This window comes from Oncorhynchus tshawytscha, linkage group LG19 (genome assembly GCF_018296145.1).
Source record: "Oncorhynchus tshawytscha isolate Ot180627B linkage group LG19, Otsh_v2.0, whole genome shotgun sequence".
Classification (NCBI taxonomy): domain Eukaryota; kingdom Metazoa; phylum Chordata; class Actinopteri; order Salmoniformes; family Salmonidae; genus Oncorhynchus; species Oncorhynchus tshawytscha.
The window spans coordinates 13,426,601-13,443,515 of NC_056447.1; the positions used below are offsets into that span (position 1 = coordinate 13,426,601).

General features: G+C 40.3%; 1 protein-coding gene across 3 annotated transcripts in view; it reads left to right on the forward strand.

Moving 5' to 3' along the window:
• Window positions 1–13,345: 13,345 nt before the first annotated feature.
• The window catches only part of mrpl23 (mitochondrial ribosomal protein L23), a 125,736-nt gene continuing 122,166 nt past the window's right edge, over window positions 13,346–16,915 (forward strand). For all 3 annotated transcript variants that reach the window (XM_042301363.1, XM_042301365.1, XM_042301364.1), the window contains exon 1: window positions 13,346–13,465. In XM_042301363.1, coding sequence (XP_042157297.1) covers window positions 13,449–13,465 — 17 coding nt within the window. In that variant the 5' untranslated portion in view covers window positions 13,346–13,448. The remainder of the gene's footprint in view (window positions 13,466–16,915) is intronic.

The following is a 16,915-nucleotide window of genomic DNA, read 5'->3' on the forward strand; positions in this document are numbered from 1 at the left end:
GTGACGGTTTGTGCTAAACGACAAGTTTCCCAAAAAGGTGCGCACCGTTCTTCAACAATCTTTGAGGTAACGTTACTTAGCTCCGATTTGGTGGCTGTTGCCCGATCATCATTATGGGTGTGACCGGTTCAGTTCGATTTCATTTTTGCTACGTTGTGGAACGATGTGCCGAACTACACGTTTCGCCAAAACGTTCTTATTGTATGTTCTTGAACATACTGTTATTTTTATTATTTACTTAACGAAGCCAGTCAGTTAAGAACAGTACCGTTTCCGTTGAGTTAAAAGTTGCACTGTTTTGTCGTCCTGAACGCAACCCTGTTCAGTTCAACGTTTGCTACGTTGCGTGACGGCTTGTTTTGAATGATACGCCCCCTATATGGAGGACTAAAGCTGACATTATTTTAAATAAATACACACAAGTTGATGAATTAATAAATACATCCATGCATAATTAAATAAATGAGCATGGAAATACAAAAATACTGACTAAAATTGATAAATGTTCTCTACATATCTGTATCTATTTCGTTATCTACAGTACCAGTCAAAAGTTTGGACACACCTACTCATTCAAGGGTTTTTCTTTATTTTTACTATTTTCTACATTGTAGAATAATAGTGAATGCATCAAAATGATGAAATAACACATGAAATCATGTAGTAACCAAAAATGTGTTACACAAATCAAAACATATTTTTGATTCTTCAAAGTAGCCACCCTTCGACTTGATTGTATCTTTGCACACGCTTGGCATTCTCTCAGCCAGCTTCATGAGGTAGTCACCTGGAATGCATTTCAATTAACGGGTGTGCCGCCTTAAAAGTTTATTTGTGGAATTTCTTTCCTTCTTCATTAAGGATCCGCCCCTTTTTTCCATTTTTGCCGAAAATGACATACCCAAATCTAACTGCCTGTAGCTCAGGACCTGAAGCAAAGAATTACATATTCTTCATACCATTTGAAAGGAACAACTTTGAAGTTTGTGGAAATGTGAAATTAATGTCGAAGAATACAACACATTAGATATGGTAAAAGATAACGTACCATCATCTTTGAAATGCAAGAGAAAGGCCACAATGTATTATTCCAGCCCAGGTGCAACTTAGATTTGCCACTAGATGGCAGCAGTGTATGTGCAAAGTTTTAGACTGATCCAATGAACTATTGCAATTCTGTTAAATTTTGTATCAAGACTGCCCAAATTGGTTGCCTAATTGGTTTATTAATACATTTTCAAGTTCTTAACTGTGCACGCACCTCAAACAATAGCATGGTCTTCTTACACTGTAATAGCTACTGGAAATTGGACAGTGCAGTTAAGTTAACAATAATTTAAGATTTCTGCCAATATCAGATATGTCTATGTCCTGGGAAATGTACTTGTACTTACAACCTCATGCTAATCACATTTGCCTATGTTAGCTCAACCGTCCTGTGGGGGACCGACAGATCCTGAAGAGGTTCGTTTGAGCCAATCAGTTGTGTTGTGACAAGTAGGGGTGGTATGCAGAAGATAGCCCTATTTGGTAAAAGACCAAGCCAATATTATGGCAAGAACAGCTCAAATAAGCAAAGAAAAATGACAGTCCATCATTACTTTAAGATATGAAGATCAGTCAATGTGAAACCTTTCAAGAACTTTGAACGTTTCTTCAAGTGCAGTGTTCAAAAACATCAAGGGCTATGATGAAACTGGCTCTCATGAGGACCGCCACAGGTAAGGACAACCCAGAGTTACTTCTGCTGCAGAGGTTAAGTTCATTAGAGTTACCAGCCTCAGAAATTGCAGCCCAAATAAATGCTTCACGGAGTTCAAGGAACAGACACCACAACGTCAACTGTTCAGAGGAGACTGCAGGAATCAGGCTTTCATTGTCGAATTGCTGCAAAGAAACCACTACAGAAGGACACCAATAATATAAGCCTTGCTTGGGCCAAGAAACACGGGCAATGGACATTAGACCGTTGGAAATATGTCCTTTGGTCTGATTTGAAAGATTTTTGGTTCCAGTTGCTGTGTCTTTGTGAGACACAGGGTAAGTGAACAGATGATTTCCGCATGTGTGGTTCCCACCGTGTAGCATGGAGGAGGAGGTGTGATGGTGTGTGATTGCTTTGCTGGTGTCACTGATTTATTTAGAATTCGGTAGGCTGACCAATGTTACAGTGCATTGTTAGATAGAGTACCACAGTATGAGTCATAATACCCATGAAATCATCAAATCTAGCGGTTAAACATGGAAATGGTTCACCTTGTCCTAGAGAGATGTACAGTTGAAGTCAGAAGTTTACATACTCTTAGGTTGGAGTCAATAAAACTCGTTGTTCAAACACTACAAATTTCTTAATAACAAACTATAGTTTTGGAAATTCTGTTATGACATCTACTTTGTGCGTGACAAGTAATTTTTCCAACCACTGTTTACAGACAGATTATTTCACTGTATCACAATTCCAGTGGGTCAGTAGTTTACATACACTAAGTTGACTGTGCTTTCAACAGCTTGGAAAATTCCAGAAAATTATGGCTTTAGAAGCTTCTGATAGGCTAATTGACATCTTTTGAGTCAATTGGAGGTGTACCTGTGGATGTATTTCATGGCCTACCTTAAAACTCAGTGCCTCTTTGCTTGACATCAGCCAAGAATCAGAAAAAAAATTGTAGACCTCCATAAGTTTGGTTCATCCTTGGGAGCAATTTCCAAACACCTGCAATGCTACCAAATTTAATGTATGTCAACTATTGACCCACTGGGAATGTGATGAAAGAAATACAATCTGAAATAAATCATTCTCTCTACTTGTATTCTGACATTTCACATTCTTAAAATAAAGTGTTGATCCTATCTGACCTAAAACAGGGAATTTTTTCTTGGATTAAATGTCAGGAATTGTGAAGAACTGAGTTGAAATGTATTTGGCTACGGTGTATGTAAATAACGTATCTATTTTTTGTAAAAATTGAAAAACCTGTTTTTGCTTTGTCATTTTATTGGGTATTGTGTGTAGATTGCTGTGGAATTTTCATTGTTTAATCCGTTGTAGAATAAGGCTGTAAATAACAAAACATAGAAAAAGTCAAGGGGTCTGAATACTGTCCAACGGCACTGTATGTACATAAATATGTATTTTTTTTTAAAGATTTCAACCCTAGACATGAATTTATATCTCTGTTAAAGTTTTAGAAACAGAAAAGTATATGTACTATACAGTGTTAGTTTCTTATTTTTCAGAGTAAATAACTCACTCAGTCAAAAGTTCTTCTGCGGCGACGGGGGCCTGGGATTAAAATAAATACAATATAAATAGGACAAAACACACATCACAACAAGAGAGACAACACAACACTACATAAAGAGAGACCTAAGACAACAACATAGCAAGGCAGCAACACATAACAACAACATGGTAGCAACGCAACATGGTAGCAGCACAAGTCATGGTACAAACATTATTGGGCACAGACAACAGCAAGAAGGTCAAGAAGGTAAAGACAACAATACATCATGCAAAGCATCCACAACTGTCAGTAAGAGTGTCCATGATGGAGTTTTGAATAAAGAGATAAAACTGTCCAGTCTGAGTGTTTGTTGCAGCTCATTCCAGTCGCTGGCTGCAACGAACTGAAAAGAGGAGCGACCCAGGGATGTGTGTGCTTTGGGGACCTTTAACAGAACGTGACTGGCAGAACAAGTGTTGTATGTGGAGGATGAGGGCTACAGTAGATATCTCAGATAGGGGGGAGTGAGGCCTAAGAGGGCTTTATAAACAAGCATCAACCAGTGGGTCTTGTGAAGGGTATACAGAGATGACCAGTTTACAGAGAAGTATAGAATGCTGTCCTAAATCTGATGGCCGAATGGTAAAGAACATCTAGTCACTCGAGTGCACCCTTACCTGCCGATCTATAAATTATGTCTCTATAATCTTGAATAGGTAGGATGGTCATCTGAATCAGAGTTAGTTTGGCAGCTGGGGAGAAAGAGGAGTGATTTTGACAGACGAAACCAAGTCTAGATTTAACTTTAGCCTGCAGCTTTGATATGTGCTGAGAGAAGGACAGTGCACCGTCTAGCCAATCTCCCAAGTACTTGTATGAGGTGACTACCTCAAGCGCTAAACCCTCAGAGGTAGTAATAACACCTGTGGGAAGAGGGGCATTCTTCTTACAAAACCACGAGCTTTGTTTTGTAGGTGTTCAGAACAAGGTTAAGGTTACAGAAAGCTTGTTGGACACTTGTGGGATTGGTGATAATCTGAGAAAGATTTAGGGAGTCCCATTGCTTTAGGACTTGGTCAGGTGGTTTAAGCATGTCCCAGTTTAGGTCACCTAGCAGGACAAATTCAGACTTAGTGTAAGGGGCCAGGTGAGAGCTTAAGGCAGGTAGGGTACAGGCCTGTGCTGATGGAGGACGATAACACCCAGCAACAGTTAATAAAGAGCTATTTGAAAGGTTAATGCTTAAAACCAGCAAATCAAATTGTTTGGGGACAGACTTGGTGGAGACAATCGAGCACTGAAGGTGATCCTTGGTAAAGATTGCCACTCCCTCACCTTTGGAAGATCTGTCTTGCCGAAAAAGGTTATAACCAGAAAGGTTAACATCAGTATTCAAAACACTCTTTCTTTACCACATCTCAGTAATGACCAACACATCTGGATTGGAGCTGTGAACCCACACTTTGAATTGATCCATTTTAGTTAATAAGCTTCTAGCGTTAACGTGCAGAAAACCCAGGCTTTTACGAGAGCAGAAATCAGTGAAGCAGATATCAGAGCACAAGTCAGAATTGGGGCTAGCAACAGTAGATGGGCCAGGATGTACATGCACATTTCCAGATATCATCAACAGTAAAACAATCAAGGCACAGCAGAGGACAGGGAGAGCTCTGCAGTGCTGATTTATGACATCTGAATGTCCATCAGATGGTAACATCATATTGCACAGCAATTTCATCAGGTAACATGAATACAAAGCCGGCAAAAGTTGTTAGAATAGGATGGGAGGCCAAAAATCTGTGTAACCAATAGAGAGTCAGAGTCCCGAGTGTGGGAACAAACATAGTCTGTCCCACGGATGGGTAAAGAAAGTTTGTAGTCAACAAAGTATGTAGGAGTCATGAGGCAAATAGCAAAATGCACAAGAAAACAGTAACATATATAATGACTTGAGACTAGCCATTGAAAGTTCAGTCCCTAGTCCCAACAGTTCATGAGTGCTGGAGGCGAGCGAAAGCTCGGGAGAGAGGGGGGAGTGTGGTGGAGGTACCTGTACCACACAGGAGGAGACAGGCCAGGGCAGACAGTGAAGAGATCGCCAGGTGGAAGCCAAGCAGCAGTGCAGCAGGCAATGGGAGTAGGTGTCACACCCACTTGGGAGACACATTTATTTCTGAAGGCAAAGTTCTTGTCGAAAATGCCAGTGAATGGTCTTTGAACAGCAGGAGGAGGCTTCAGAGGACGCTTCAAAGATGAGAGGGCTCAGTATCCGAGTGAGCATTTGCACACAGCAGGCCAGGTAAATGACTGTAATTAATACATGCATTAACAGATATTGATGTAATCAAATGACATGGGATTGCAAGCATATTTACTAGGCCTACTGGTGACATACAGTGGGACACAAAATTATTTAGTCAGCCACCAATTGTGCAAGTTCTCCCACTTAAAAAGATGAGAGAGGCCTGTAATTTTCATCATAGGTACACTTCAACTATGACAGACAAAATTAGGGAAGAAAATCCAGAAAATCACATTGTAGGATTTTTAATGAATTTATTTGCAAATTATGGTGGAAAATAAGTATTTGGTCAATAACAAAAGTTTATCTCAATACTTTGTTATATACCCTTTGTTGGCAATGACAAAGGTCAAACGTTTTCTGTAACTCTTCACAAGGTTTTCACACACTGTTGCTGGTATTTTGGCCCATTCCTCCATACAGATCTCCTCTAGAGCAGTGATGTTTTGGGGCTGTTGCTGGGCAACACAGACTTTCAACTCCCTCCAAAGATTTTCTATGGGGTTGAGATCTGGAGACTGGCTAGGCCACTCCAGGACCTTGAAATGCTTTTTACAACACCACTCCTTCGTTGCCCGGGCGGTGTGTTTGGGATCATTGTCATGCTGAAAGACCCAGCCACGTTTCATCTTCAATGCCCTTGCTGATGGAAGGAGGTTTTCACTCAAAATCTCACGATTCATTCTTTCCTTTACACGGATCAGTCGTCATGGTCCCTTTGCAGAAAAACAGCCCCAAATCATGATGTTTCCACCCCCATGCTTCACAGTAGGTATGGTGTTCTTTGGATGCAACTCAGCATTCTTTGTCCTCCAAACACGACGAGTTGAGTTTTTACCAAAAAGTTTTATTTTGGTTTCATCTGACCATATGACATTCTCCCAATCTTCTTCTGGATCATCCAAATGCTCTCTAGCAAACTTCAGACGGGCCTGGACATGTACTGGCTTAAGCAGGGGGACACGTCTGGCACTGCAGGATTTGAGTCCCTGGCGGTGTAGTGTGTTACTTACTGATGGTAGGCTTTGTTACTTTGGTCCCAGCTCTCTGCAGGTCATTCAATTGGTCCCCCCATGTGGTTCTGGGATTTTTGTTCACCGTTCTTGTGACCATTTTGACCCCACGGGGTGAGATCTTGCGTGGAGCCCCAGATCGAGGGAGATTATCAGTGGTCTTGTATGTCTTCCATTTCCTAATAATTGCTCCCACAGTTGATTTCTTCAAAGCAAGCTGCTTACCTATTGCAGATTCAGTCTTCCCAGCCTGGTGCAGGTCTACAATTTTGTTTCTGGTGTCCTTTGACAGCTCTTTGGTCTTGGCCATAGTGGAGTTTGGAGTGTGACTGTTTGAGGTTGTGGACAGTTGTCTTTTATTCTGATAACAAGTTTAAACAGGTGCCATTAATACAGGTAACGAGTGGAGGACAGAGGAGCCTCTTAAAGAAGTTACGGGTCAGTGAGAGACAGAAATCTTGCTTGTTTGTAGGTGACCAAATACTTATTTTCCACCATAATTTGCAAATAAATATAAATAAAAATCCTACAATGTGATTTTCTGGATTTTTTTTCCTTCTCATTTTGTCTGTCATAGTTGAAGTGTACCTATGATGAAAATTACAGGCCTCTTTCATCCTTTTAAGTGGGAGAACTTGCACAATTGGTGGCTGACTAAATACTTTTTTGCCCCACTGTATATAATGAGGAATTGATCAAAAATAAACTATCAAAAGGGCAAGCAATTCATAAAATGAAACAGCGGAGTGCATTCTGGAATGCTGAGGGCATGCATTCTGGAGAGAAACACACCATATCTTCCTCTATGGAAAGTCGTGCTCTCTGGTGAAGTATTTTGAATGTTTTATTTAGTCAGGAGTAATTATTTAATTTGGGCAAAACATCAATTTACTTTAGGGGAAGCCAGCATCCTAACAGTGCACTGTACGTTAAAAAAAAGTATGAAAATGCATGCACTCACTACTGCAAGTCGCTCTGTATAAGAGTGTCTGATAAATGACTAAAATGTAAATGCAATGTAAATCAGCGCCAACTTTCCTTTCCAATTCGCAAGAGGCTGAAACCAGATGAGATGAGCATGTCTCCATCCTAACAATAGGCGTCGTCCCAAAGGCGGGAAGGCAAGCGAGAAGGTTAGGTCTGCATATATGCACATAGAAACGAATTGGACTTATTATGGACAGATTTTGGCAAGAGTGAGCCCTCTCGCTTTGCCCCTTCTTCTCAGCTGAAACTCTCTCACCTAAGATAGCATCTGAGTGAGTGAAACTATATGTAGCCAATGTATCTGATGCTGTCTGGCCAGAAATACAGCAAGTATGACATGCCATACTATTTTGGTCCAGACAGCATCAGATACATGGTCTACACATACTGAGACTCGGATGCTTTATCTGAGATTGGTGCATCTTTCTGTGGGCGAGCGTCTTGGTCAAATAAATTATCAATTTTTCTATATTTTATTTGGACGGGCAAAGAGGTACAGTGAGGTGGGCCCCCTAATGTCCCCACATAATCGCCAGCCCTGCAACGAACCATGGCGGAGCTAGTGCCTACAAAAAGACTTCATTGCTTCATCTCCACCCGGCACGGCCAGAAGAGGACTGGCCACCCCTCATAGCCTAGTTCCTCTCTAGGTTTCTGCCTAGGTTTTGGCCTTTCGAGGGAGTTTTTCCTAGCCACCATGCTTCTCCACCTGCATTTCTTGCTGTTTGGGGTTTTAGGCTGGGTTTCTGTACAGCACTTTGAGATATCAGCTGATCTAAGAAGGGTTATATAAATAAAATGTGATTGATTACTACTCTCTCTATATCCATGATGAGTCCATGATCTCTTTGACAACAGGCACAACACTGAAATGTCACGTGCGTCCACTTATATCAGTACGTTCTTAACAATCTAACCATTAGGAAACTTCCATTCGATCAAATAAGTCTCAAGTAGGATTTTTGTGGACAGGTTGTGGGTGGAGTAAAACCTTGCGCTTCGCCTTTTCCTCTCTGACCACAGGCTTCTACAAGGTTTCCACTAGAGAGCACAACCACAAAGTTAATATTGGCTATATTGTAAAAATTCATGAAAACAAAAATTAGCTTTAATTCAAGGTTAAGAATAAGGTAAGCAATGTGTGGTTAAGGTTAGGTTTAACGTTAAGCACATGCGCATTGGCAGCTGTATCCCGGAAGTGTTCCACACGTGTGCTAGATGAAGGAGGGTCTGTGCTATTCTGAATCCTTGGGACTTCCCTGCTCCATTGAAGTTGAAATGTAAAAAATGGGTTATGTAAGGGTTAGGTTTAGACGTCCTACTCCACTGAAGTTTAAATGTAAAAATTGGTTTTGTAAGGGTTAAGTTAAGGTTGGGAACTGTCCCAAAGAGTCTGTCTAGCACTGACGGGAGCAAAAGCACGTGTCGATTAGCGTCACGGCAGAAACAATTGCGTCATGGTAGCAGCATTAAGACTTTCGGTTTTCCGAGTTTGCCTTCAAAATAAAAGTCTGCGGTAAAACGCTATGTATATGAAAATAAATAAAACATTTTTGCAGCTTAGCATAGTGCATAATGTAAAAAATTACGTAACTAAAGAAAATTACTACTTTAGTGGTAGATCAGTAGAGTCTGTAGAATATGGTATGTTTTTTAACATTAATTTACTTAAGCTCCAACCATTTCTCAATGTGGTCCACCATATATTACATAGAGTCTATATGTGGTGTTATTTCATGGGGTACTGTGGTCTAAATACCCAGCAGCACTTTGTAGTCCACCAACTCCATTGACTGCAATGCAATGCAATACTGGCCTATAAATTACATATTGGTTTATAGAGAAAACAATTTTCCATGTGTCAAAGTAAAAGCGGAGTTGGGATTAGCAGTGGTGGAAAAAGTACCCAATTGTCATACTTGAGGAAAAGTATAAACACTTTAATAGAAAGTTATTCAAGTAAAAGTGAAAGTCACCCAGTAAAATACTACTTGAGTAAAAGTATTTGGTTTGAAATATACAGTACTTAAGTATCAAAGTAAATGTAATTGCTAAAATATACTTAAGAATCAAGAGTAAAAGTATAAATCATTTTAAATTCCTTATATTAAGCAAACCAGATGGCCCCGTTTTATTTTTTTATTCGTGGATAGCCAGGGGCACACTCCAGACTCATAATTTACAAACGAAGCATTCGTGTTTTGTGAGTCTGCCAGATCAGGGGCAGTAGGGATGACCAGGGATGTTCTCTTGATGAGTGCATGAATTGGAATACTTTCCTGTCCTGCTAAGCATTCTAAAGGTAATGAGTACTTTTGGGTGTCAGGGAAAATGTATGGAGGAAACAGTGCATGCTTTTCTTTAGAAATGTAGTGAAGTAAAAGTTGTAAAAAAATATAAATTGTAATGTAAAGTACAGATACCCCAAAAAACTACTTAAGTACTTTAAAGTATTTTAACTGAAGTATTTTACACCACTGGGAATTACTCATTAGGGTCTGTAGACCTGGTTTAGTGGTAAACCTGAAGCCTCCAAAACTTGCCTCAACCTTACAAAACACACTTCAGTGTATCCTCGCTTATTTCGATGTCAACCTCTCCAGTTGCATGCTGCTGGTTTAGCTTTCATAGAGCTTACGATTTCCTCATCTGATAAACGTCTACCATAACTATCTGTCTCTAATTGGTAGTATTCATTCCCAATATCATTGGTGTCTCCGGCTTGATGGGGCTACACCACTGACACTGCATCATGTGAACTATTGGCTACATCAGGATGAAGAAAAGAAGCAGGTTCTTTATCCCCAAAAGTGTGTATATTTTGCATATTAAGTTGGCAGTCTGAGGGACTTCGAGCAGTTGACGTATAGGTTTTGTGCTCATTTACATATTTCTTCTACCATTTTGTTAAATTTCACCATGTTGTCACTAGCAATAGAATGTGTCACAGTCCCCTTTAAGACTAAATACATTGTGCAATGGCTGTACTTGAACTGGACATGATTCTGAGTTGCATAGAAACGTAGCAGATTCTACATCATTTTGACTATCTGGAGATAGGCCAACACAATCAAACTGACACCTATTTGCACAGATATCACATGCTAGCATTGCTGATTTACTGTTATTTGATGATTTACAGAAACAAGAGTGTTTTGGGTTTCTTGTGCTGTGTGACCCATTCTTCACCATACTTAAGTTTCACTGCATTTCTCCTCACCACTCTGTTTAATTGATTTATTAATTAGTTTATTGTTTTTGACTTTGTTGCACTGACTTAAGTTTATGATGTCCTTGCTTGACATCATGAGAAAATCAAAAGAAATCAGCCAAGACCTCAGAAAAAAAATGGTAGACCTTCACAAGTCTGGTTCATCCTTGGGAGCAATTTCCAAATGCCTGAAGGTACCACGTTCATCTTTACAAACAATAGTATGCAAGTATAAACACCATGGGACCACGCAGCCATCATACCGCTCAGGAAGGAGACGCGTTCTGTCCCCTAGAGATGAACGTACTTTGGTGTGAAAAGTGCAAATCAATCCCAGAACAACAGCAAAGGACCTTGTGAAGATGCTGGAGGAAACAGGTACAAAAGTATCTATATCCACAGTAAAACAAGTCCTATGTCAACATAACCTGAGAGGCCGCTCAGCAAGGAAGAAGCCGCTCAGCAAGGAAGAAGCCACTGCTCCTAACCACCATAAAAAAGCCAGACTACGGTTTGCAACTGCACATGGGGACAAAGATCGTACTTTTTGGAGAAATGTCCTCTGGTCTGAAGAAACAAAAATATAACTGTTTGGCAATAATAGCCATTGTTATGTTTGTAGGAAAAAGGGGATCAGCATTTGTAGGTTCGATTACAGGCTCAAAATAGCCAGAAACAAAAACCTTTCTTCTGAAACTCGTCAGTCTATTCTTGTTTTGAGACATGAAGGCTATTCCATGTGAGAAATTGCCAAGAAACTGAAGATCTGGTACAACTGGTTCTACTCCCTTCACAGAACAGCGCCAACTGATTCTAACCAGAATATAAAGAGGAGTGTGAGGCCCTGGTGCACAGCTGAGCAAGAGGACAAGTACATTAGAGTGTCTAGTTTGAAAAACAGATGCCTCACAAGTCCTCAACTGGTGACTCCGGGATGCTGGCCTTCTAGTCTGTTTTCTTTAAAAAATAAGGACATTTGTAAGTGACCCCAAACTTTTATAAATAAATAAATATATACAGTACCTGTCAAAAGTTTGGACACAGCTACTCATTCAAGGGTTTTTCTTTATTTGTACTATTTTCTTGTGAAGACATTAAAACTACAAAATAACACATGGAATCATGTAGTAACCAAAGAAATGTTCAACAAATCAAAATATATTTAATATTTGAAATTCTTCAAAGTAGCCACCCTTTGATGACATCATTGCACACACTTGGCACTCTCTCAACTAGCTTCACATGGATTTTCCAACAGTTTTGAAGGAATCTGTGGTCCAACTCATCCCAAACCATCTCTATCGGGTTGAGGTCAGGTGATTGTGGAGGCCAGGTCGTCTGATGCAGCACTCCATCACTCTGCTTCTTCTTCAAATAGCCCTTAGACAGCCTGGAGGTGTGTTGGGTCATTGTCCTGTTGAAAAACAAATGATAGTCACACTAAGTGCAAACCAGATGGGATGGCGTATCGCTGCAGAATGCTGTGGTAACCATGCTGGTTAAGTGTGCCTTGAATTCTAAAGAAATCACAGACAGTGTCACTAGCAAAGCACCCCCACACCATCACACCTCCTCCTCCGTGCTTCACGGTGGGAACCACACATGCAGAGATCATCCGTTCACCTACTCTGCATCTCACAAAGACACGGCGGTTGGACCCAAAAATCTCAAATCAGACCAAAGGGCAGATTAATACCAGTCTAATGTCCATTGCTTGTGTTTCTTGGCCCAAGAAAGTATCTTCTTTTTGGTGTCCTTTAGTAGTGGTTTCTTTGCAGCAGTTCGACCATGAAGACCAGATTCATGCAGTCTCCTCTGAACAGTTGATTTTAAGATGTGTCTGTTACTTGAACTCTATGAAGCATTTATTTGGGCTGCAATTTCTGAGGCTGGTAACTCGAATGAATTTATCCTCTGCGGCAGAGGTAACTCTGGGTCTTCCTTTCCTGTGACTGTCCTCATGAGAGCAAGTTTCATCCTAGTGCTTGATGGTTTTTGCGGCTGCACTTGAAGAAACTTTCAAAGTTTTAGACATTTTCTGCCATTGACTGACCTTCATGTCTTAAAGTAATGATGGACTGTTGTTTCTCTTTGCTTATTTGAGCTGTTCTTGCTATAATATGGACTTTTACCAAATAGTGCTATCTTATTTATACCACCCCTACCTTGTCACAACACAACTGATTGGCTTAAGCATATTAAGAAGGAAAGAAATTCCACACATTAACGTTTAACATGGCACACCTGTTAACTGAAATGCATTCCAGGTTACCACCTCATGAAGCTGGTTGATAGACTGCCATGCTTGTGCAAAGCTATCATCAATGTAAGAGTGGCTACTTTGAAGAATCTCAAATATAACATATATTTGGATTTGTTTAGCATTTTTCTGGTTACTACATGATTCCATATGTATTATTTCATAGTGTTGACTTCTTCACTATTAATCTTCAATGTAGAAAATAGTAAAATAAAGAAACTCTTGAATGAGTAGGTGTGTCGAAACTTTTGACAGGTACTGTATAGATCATGAATAAATACCGATTAATTAAACTTTTCTACTTTTAAATTGGTGACTTTTACTTTGAAAATTTTCGATATTACGTGACCCGGAAGTACTTCTTTATTGTCGCTGTGGAGAAGCTTTTAGGAAGTCCTTGAAAATATAACACACACAGCCAGTTTATTTATCAAAACACGGGGCTACAACCATGGCAAGAAGATTAATGTAAGTTGCAGTTATTATATATAATGGCACTGTTCTTCAAGTCGCCTTCAGAAAAATCAGTCTGCTCACGTAGCAAACGTTATCTTTAGATGTAGGCTAGTTAGTTAGCAGCCGTAACTGTAAAGGTATCTAATACCGTAGCTAGCCAAATCGCCAGTTATTGTTGTAAAAAATACCATAGACAGAGGCAAGTAACGTTAGCTTTCTTGATCTACAGAAAACTAAACTATCTTTAACTATTTATTTAGCTAGTTAGTTGCTTACTTGTCAAACTGTGTTGCTTTGCTGATTAACCTCAACTCCACGAGTTAAAGTGGAACTGACAGCGTTAACTGCTTTGAGTATATTAAGACACTCATGTCAGTCAATAGTATCAAATTCCCAGTTTATGCTACAAAACCAACTTTATAAGAGGTTTTAAAAATAAATAATATTTGACAAAAAAATCCATGATGTGCGGCAGGTGATTAGAGCGTTGGGCCAGTAACCGAAGTGTTGCTGGACCGGAATCCCCGAGCTGACAAGGTACAAATCTGTTCTTAGGCCATCATTGAAAATAAGAATTAGTTCTTAACTAACTTACCTAGGTAAAGAAAGGTTACATTTTAAATACAAATGTACAGTAAGGCGTTGTTGGCAGAATAGATGGATGCTGTTCAATGCATGATTCATATATTTCACCAATACATTTCTTGGCAGTCCAAAAAATATTGCTCTCAGGTTGTATCAGAGATGGCCTGATACATTGTTTGCAGCACCACCCATTCGTGATGCACTGTTTCAATGACTCAATATTCTGAAGAAAAACAAAGTCTGGGAATGTCAATACAATCAAACTAGCAAGTGCAATGATCACAAGTCTGTCATAACGTGGCTAATAGGCTAGCGCACGTGTTAAACTCAAGGCAAAGATTTGTATCACTAAACCAAGATAGACCACAGCCTCTCGTTTCCAATTGGAATAAATTAGTCAAAGTGGGCGGGACAAGCAAGGAGGTGGGCAGAGCCAAGCACGTGCTAGCGAGATCCTATTGGCCCGTTCTAGCAGATGTCTGCATATTTCCGTTATTTCTGCATATTTCCGTTCCGAACGGCTCTTCAGAAGTGCTCATGTGCAATGACTCAATTTGCCTCTGCAGCATAAACAACAGATTATATACACTTTTGCAAACGGTAAAGTCTACAAAACTTAGTCCACTCTGTTCATAACAGATTCTAGTTTTGGGAACAGAAAACTGTATTGACATCAAAAGTTTCATCTTTGAGAAAATGTCAGCCAAAATCCATCTCGTTCCATCTTCTCATGGTGCCTGCCAGTGGACTTCTTCTCGCTACAGTATTTGGTAGTGAGTGGAAACGCTAAGCGAATGCTTCACATTTATACATCCGGTGAAATGTCTGTCTCATTGTTCTGTCTGTGCTCAAGGCATGATGCTGTACTTTTCTATTTGGCCCGTGCAATGATTTGTGTTGTCCATTCATTTTGGCCAGCTACCATATCGCCCATGATGTGCTGCACTACAAGTCACAAGCAAGTATACAGTGCATTGGGAAAGTATTCAGAACTCATGAGTTTTTCCACATTTTATTATGTTACAGCCTTATTCTAAAATGGAATTAAATTGTTTCCCCCCCCTCAATCTACCCATAATGACAAAGCAGAAACAGGTTTTTAGAAACAACTAACTGAAATAACATTTACATAAGTATTCAGACCTTTTACTCTATGCTTTGTTGAAGTTCCATTGGCAGCGATTACAGCCTGGAGTCTTCTTTGGTATGATGCTACAAGCTTGGCACACCTGTATTTGAGGAGGTTCTCTGCAGATCCTCTCAATCTCTGTCAGGTTGGATGGGGAGCATTGCTGCACAGCTATTTTCAGGTCTCTCCAGAGATGTTCAATCGGGTTCAAGTCCGGGCTCTGGCTGGGCCACTCAAGGACATTCAAAGACTTGTCCCGAATCCACTCCCACGTTGTCTTGGCTGTGTGTTTTGGGCCGTTGTCCTGTTGGAAGGTGAACCTTCGCCTAAGTGTGAGGTTGTGAGCGCTCTGGAGCAGGTTTTCATCAAGGATCTCTCTGTACTTTGCTCCGTTCATCTTTCCTTCGATCCCAGTTTCTGCCGCTGAAAAACATCCCTTCAGCATCTGCCACTCTTGTGCTTCACTGTAGGGATGGTGCTGGGTTTCCTCCAGATGTGACCCTTGGCATTCAGGCCAAAGAGTTCAATCTTGGTCTCAAGCAAACTCCAAGCGGGCTGTCATGTGCCTTTTACTGGCCACTCTATCATATAGGCCTGATTGGTGGAGTGCTGCAGAGATGGTTGTCCTTCTGGAAGATTCTCCCATCTCCACAGAGGAACTTTGGAGCTCTGTCAGAGTAATCGGGTTCTTAGTCACCTTCCTGGCCAGGCGCTTCTCCCCCGATTGCTCAGTTTGGCTGGGCGGCCAATTCTATGAAGAGTCTTGGTGGTTCCAGACTTCTTCCATTTAAGAATGACGGTGGCCACTGTGTTTTTGTTGACCTTCAATGCTGTAGACATTTTTTTTTGTACCCTTTCCCAGATCTGTGCCTTGACACAATCCTGCCTCGGAGCTCTACGGACAATTGCTTTGACCATATGGCTTGTTTTTTTTTGCTCTGACATACACTGTCAACTGTGGGACCTTTATCTAGACAGGTGTGTGCCTTTCCAAATCATGTCGAATCAATTTAACTTACCACGGGTAGACTCCAACCAAGTTGTAGAAACATTTAAAGGATGATGAATGGAAAGGATGCGCCTGAGGATGCACCTGATCTCAGTTTCGAGTCTCATTGCAAAGGGTCTGAATACTTATGTAAATATGATATTTCTGTTTATTTGTAATAGTCAAGGGGTCTGAATACTCTCCAACTGCACTGTATCTCTTTTGTTTTAATATATTATATAGAGCATCCTATGTACATAAGTGGATATTATAAAGGGTAATCTTTTTCAAATAATACAATGGCAGTTTGTGTCGCAGCCTATGCCTTTTTACAAAAAAAGCATGCATCTATGTTTGGCCTGCAAATTTGTAATTTTTTTCAATGTGGCCCCTGTGCACTGATTTGAGTTTGACAACTTTGGGCTAACGTATCCTTTTTATGTAGCTATTTTTTTTTAGCAAGCTAGCGTTGGCTAGCTAGTTGCTGGGAGGATGTCATGTCATTGGTTTTGGTAGCTACAGGGAACATTTGTTTAGCTAGCGAGAAATGTGAATCACTTTGCTAGCTAGTGATTCTGAACTTGAATGGCTGTAGTCCATTTTGAGCATATGTCTTAGTGGTATTTACATTTTTGCAGAAATCAATTCAGGTGTATTTTTTGGCAAATGTGTTCTAATGATCTAACGTCGAGCTGTTGCTCCTACCTGTAAACACACAGTCCAGTTCAAAGTGAATAATGAGAAACAGATGGCTCACAAG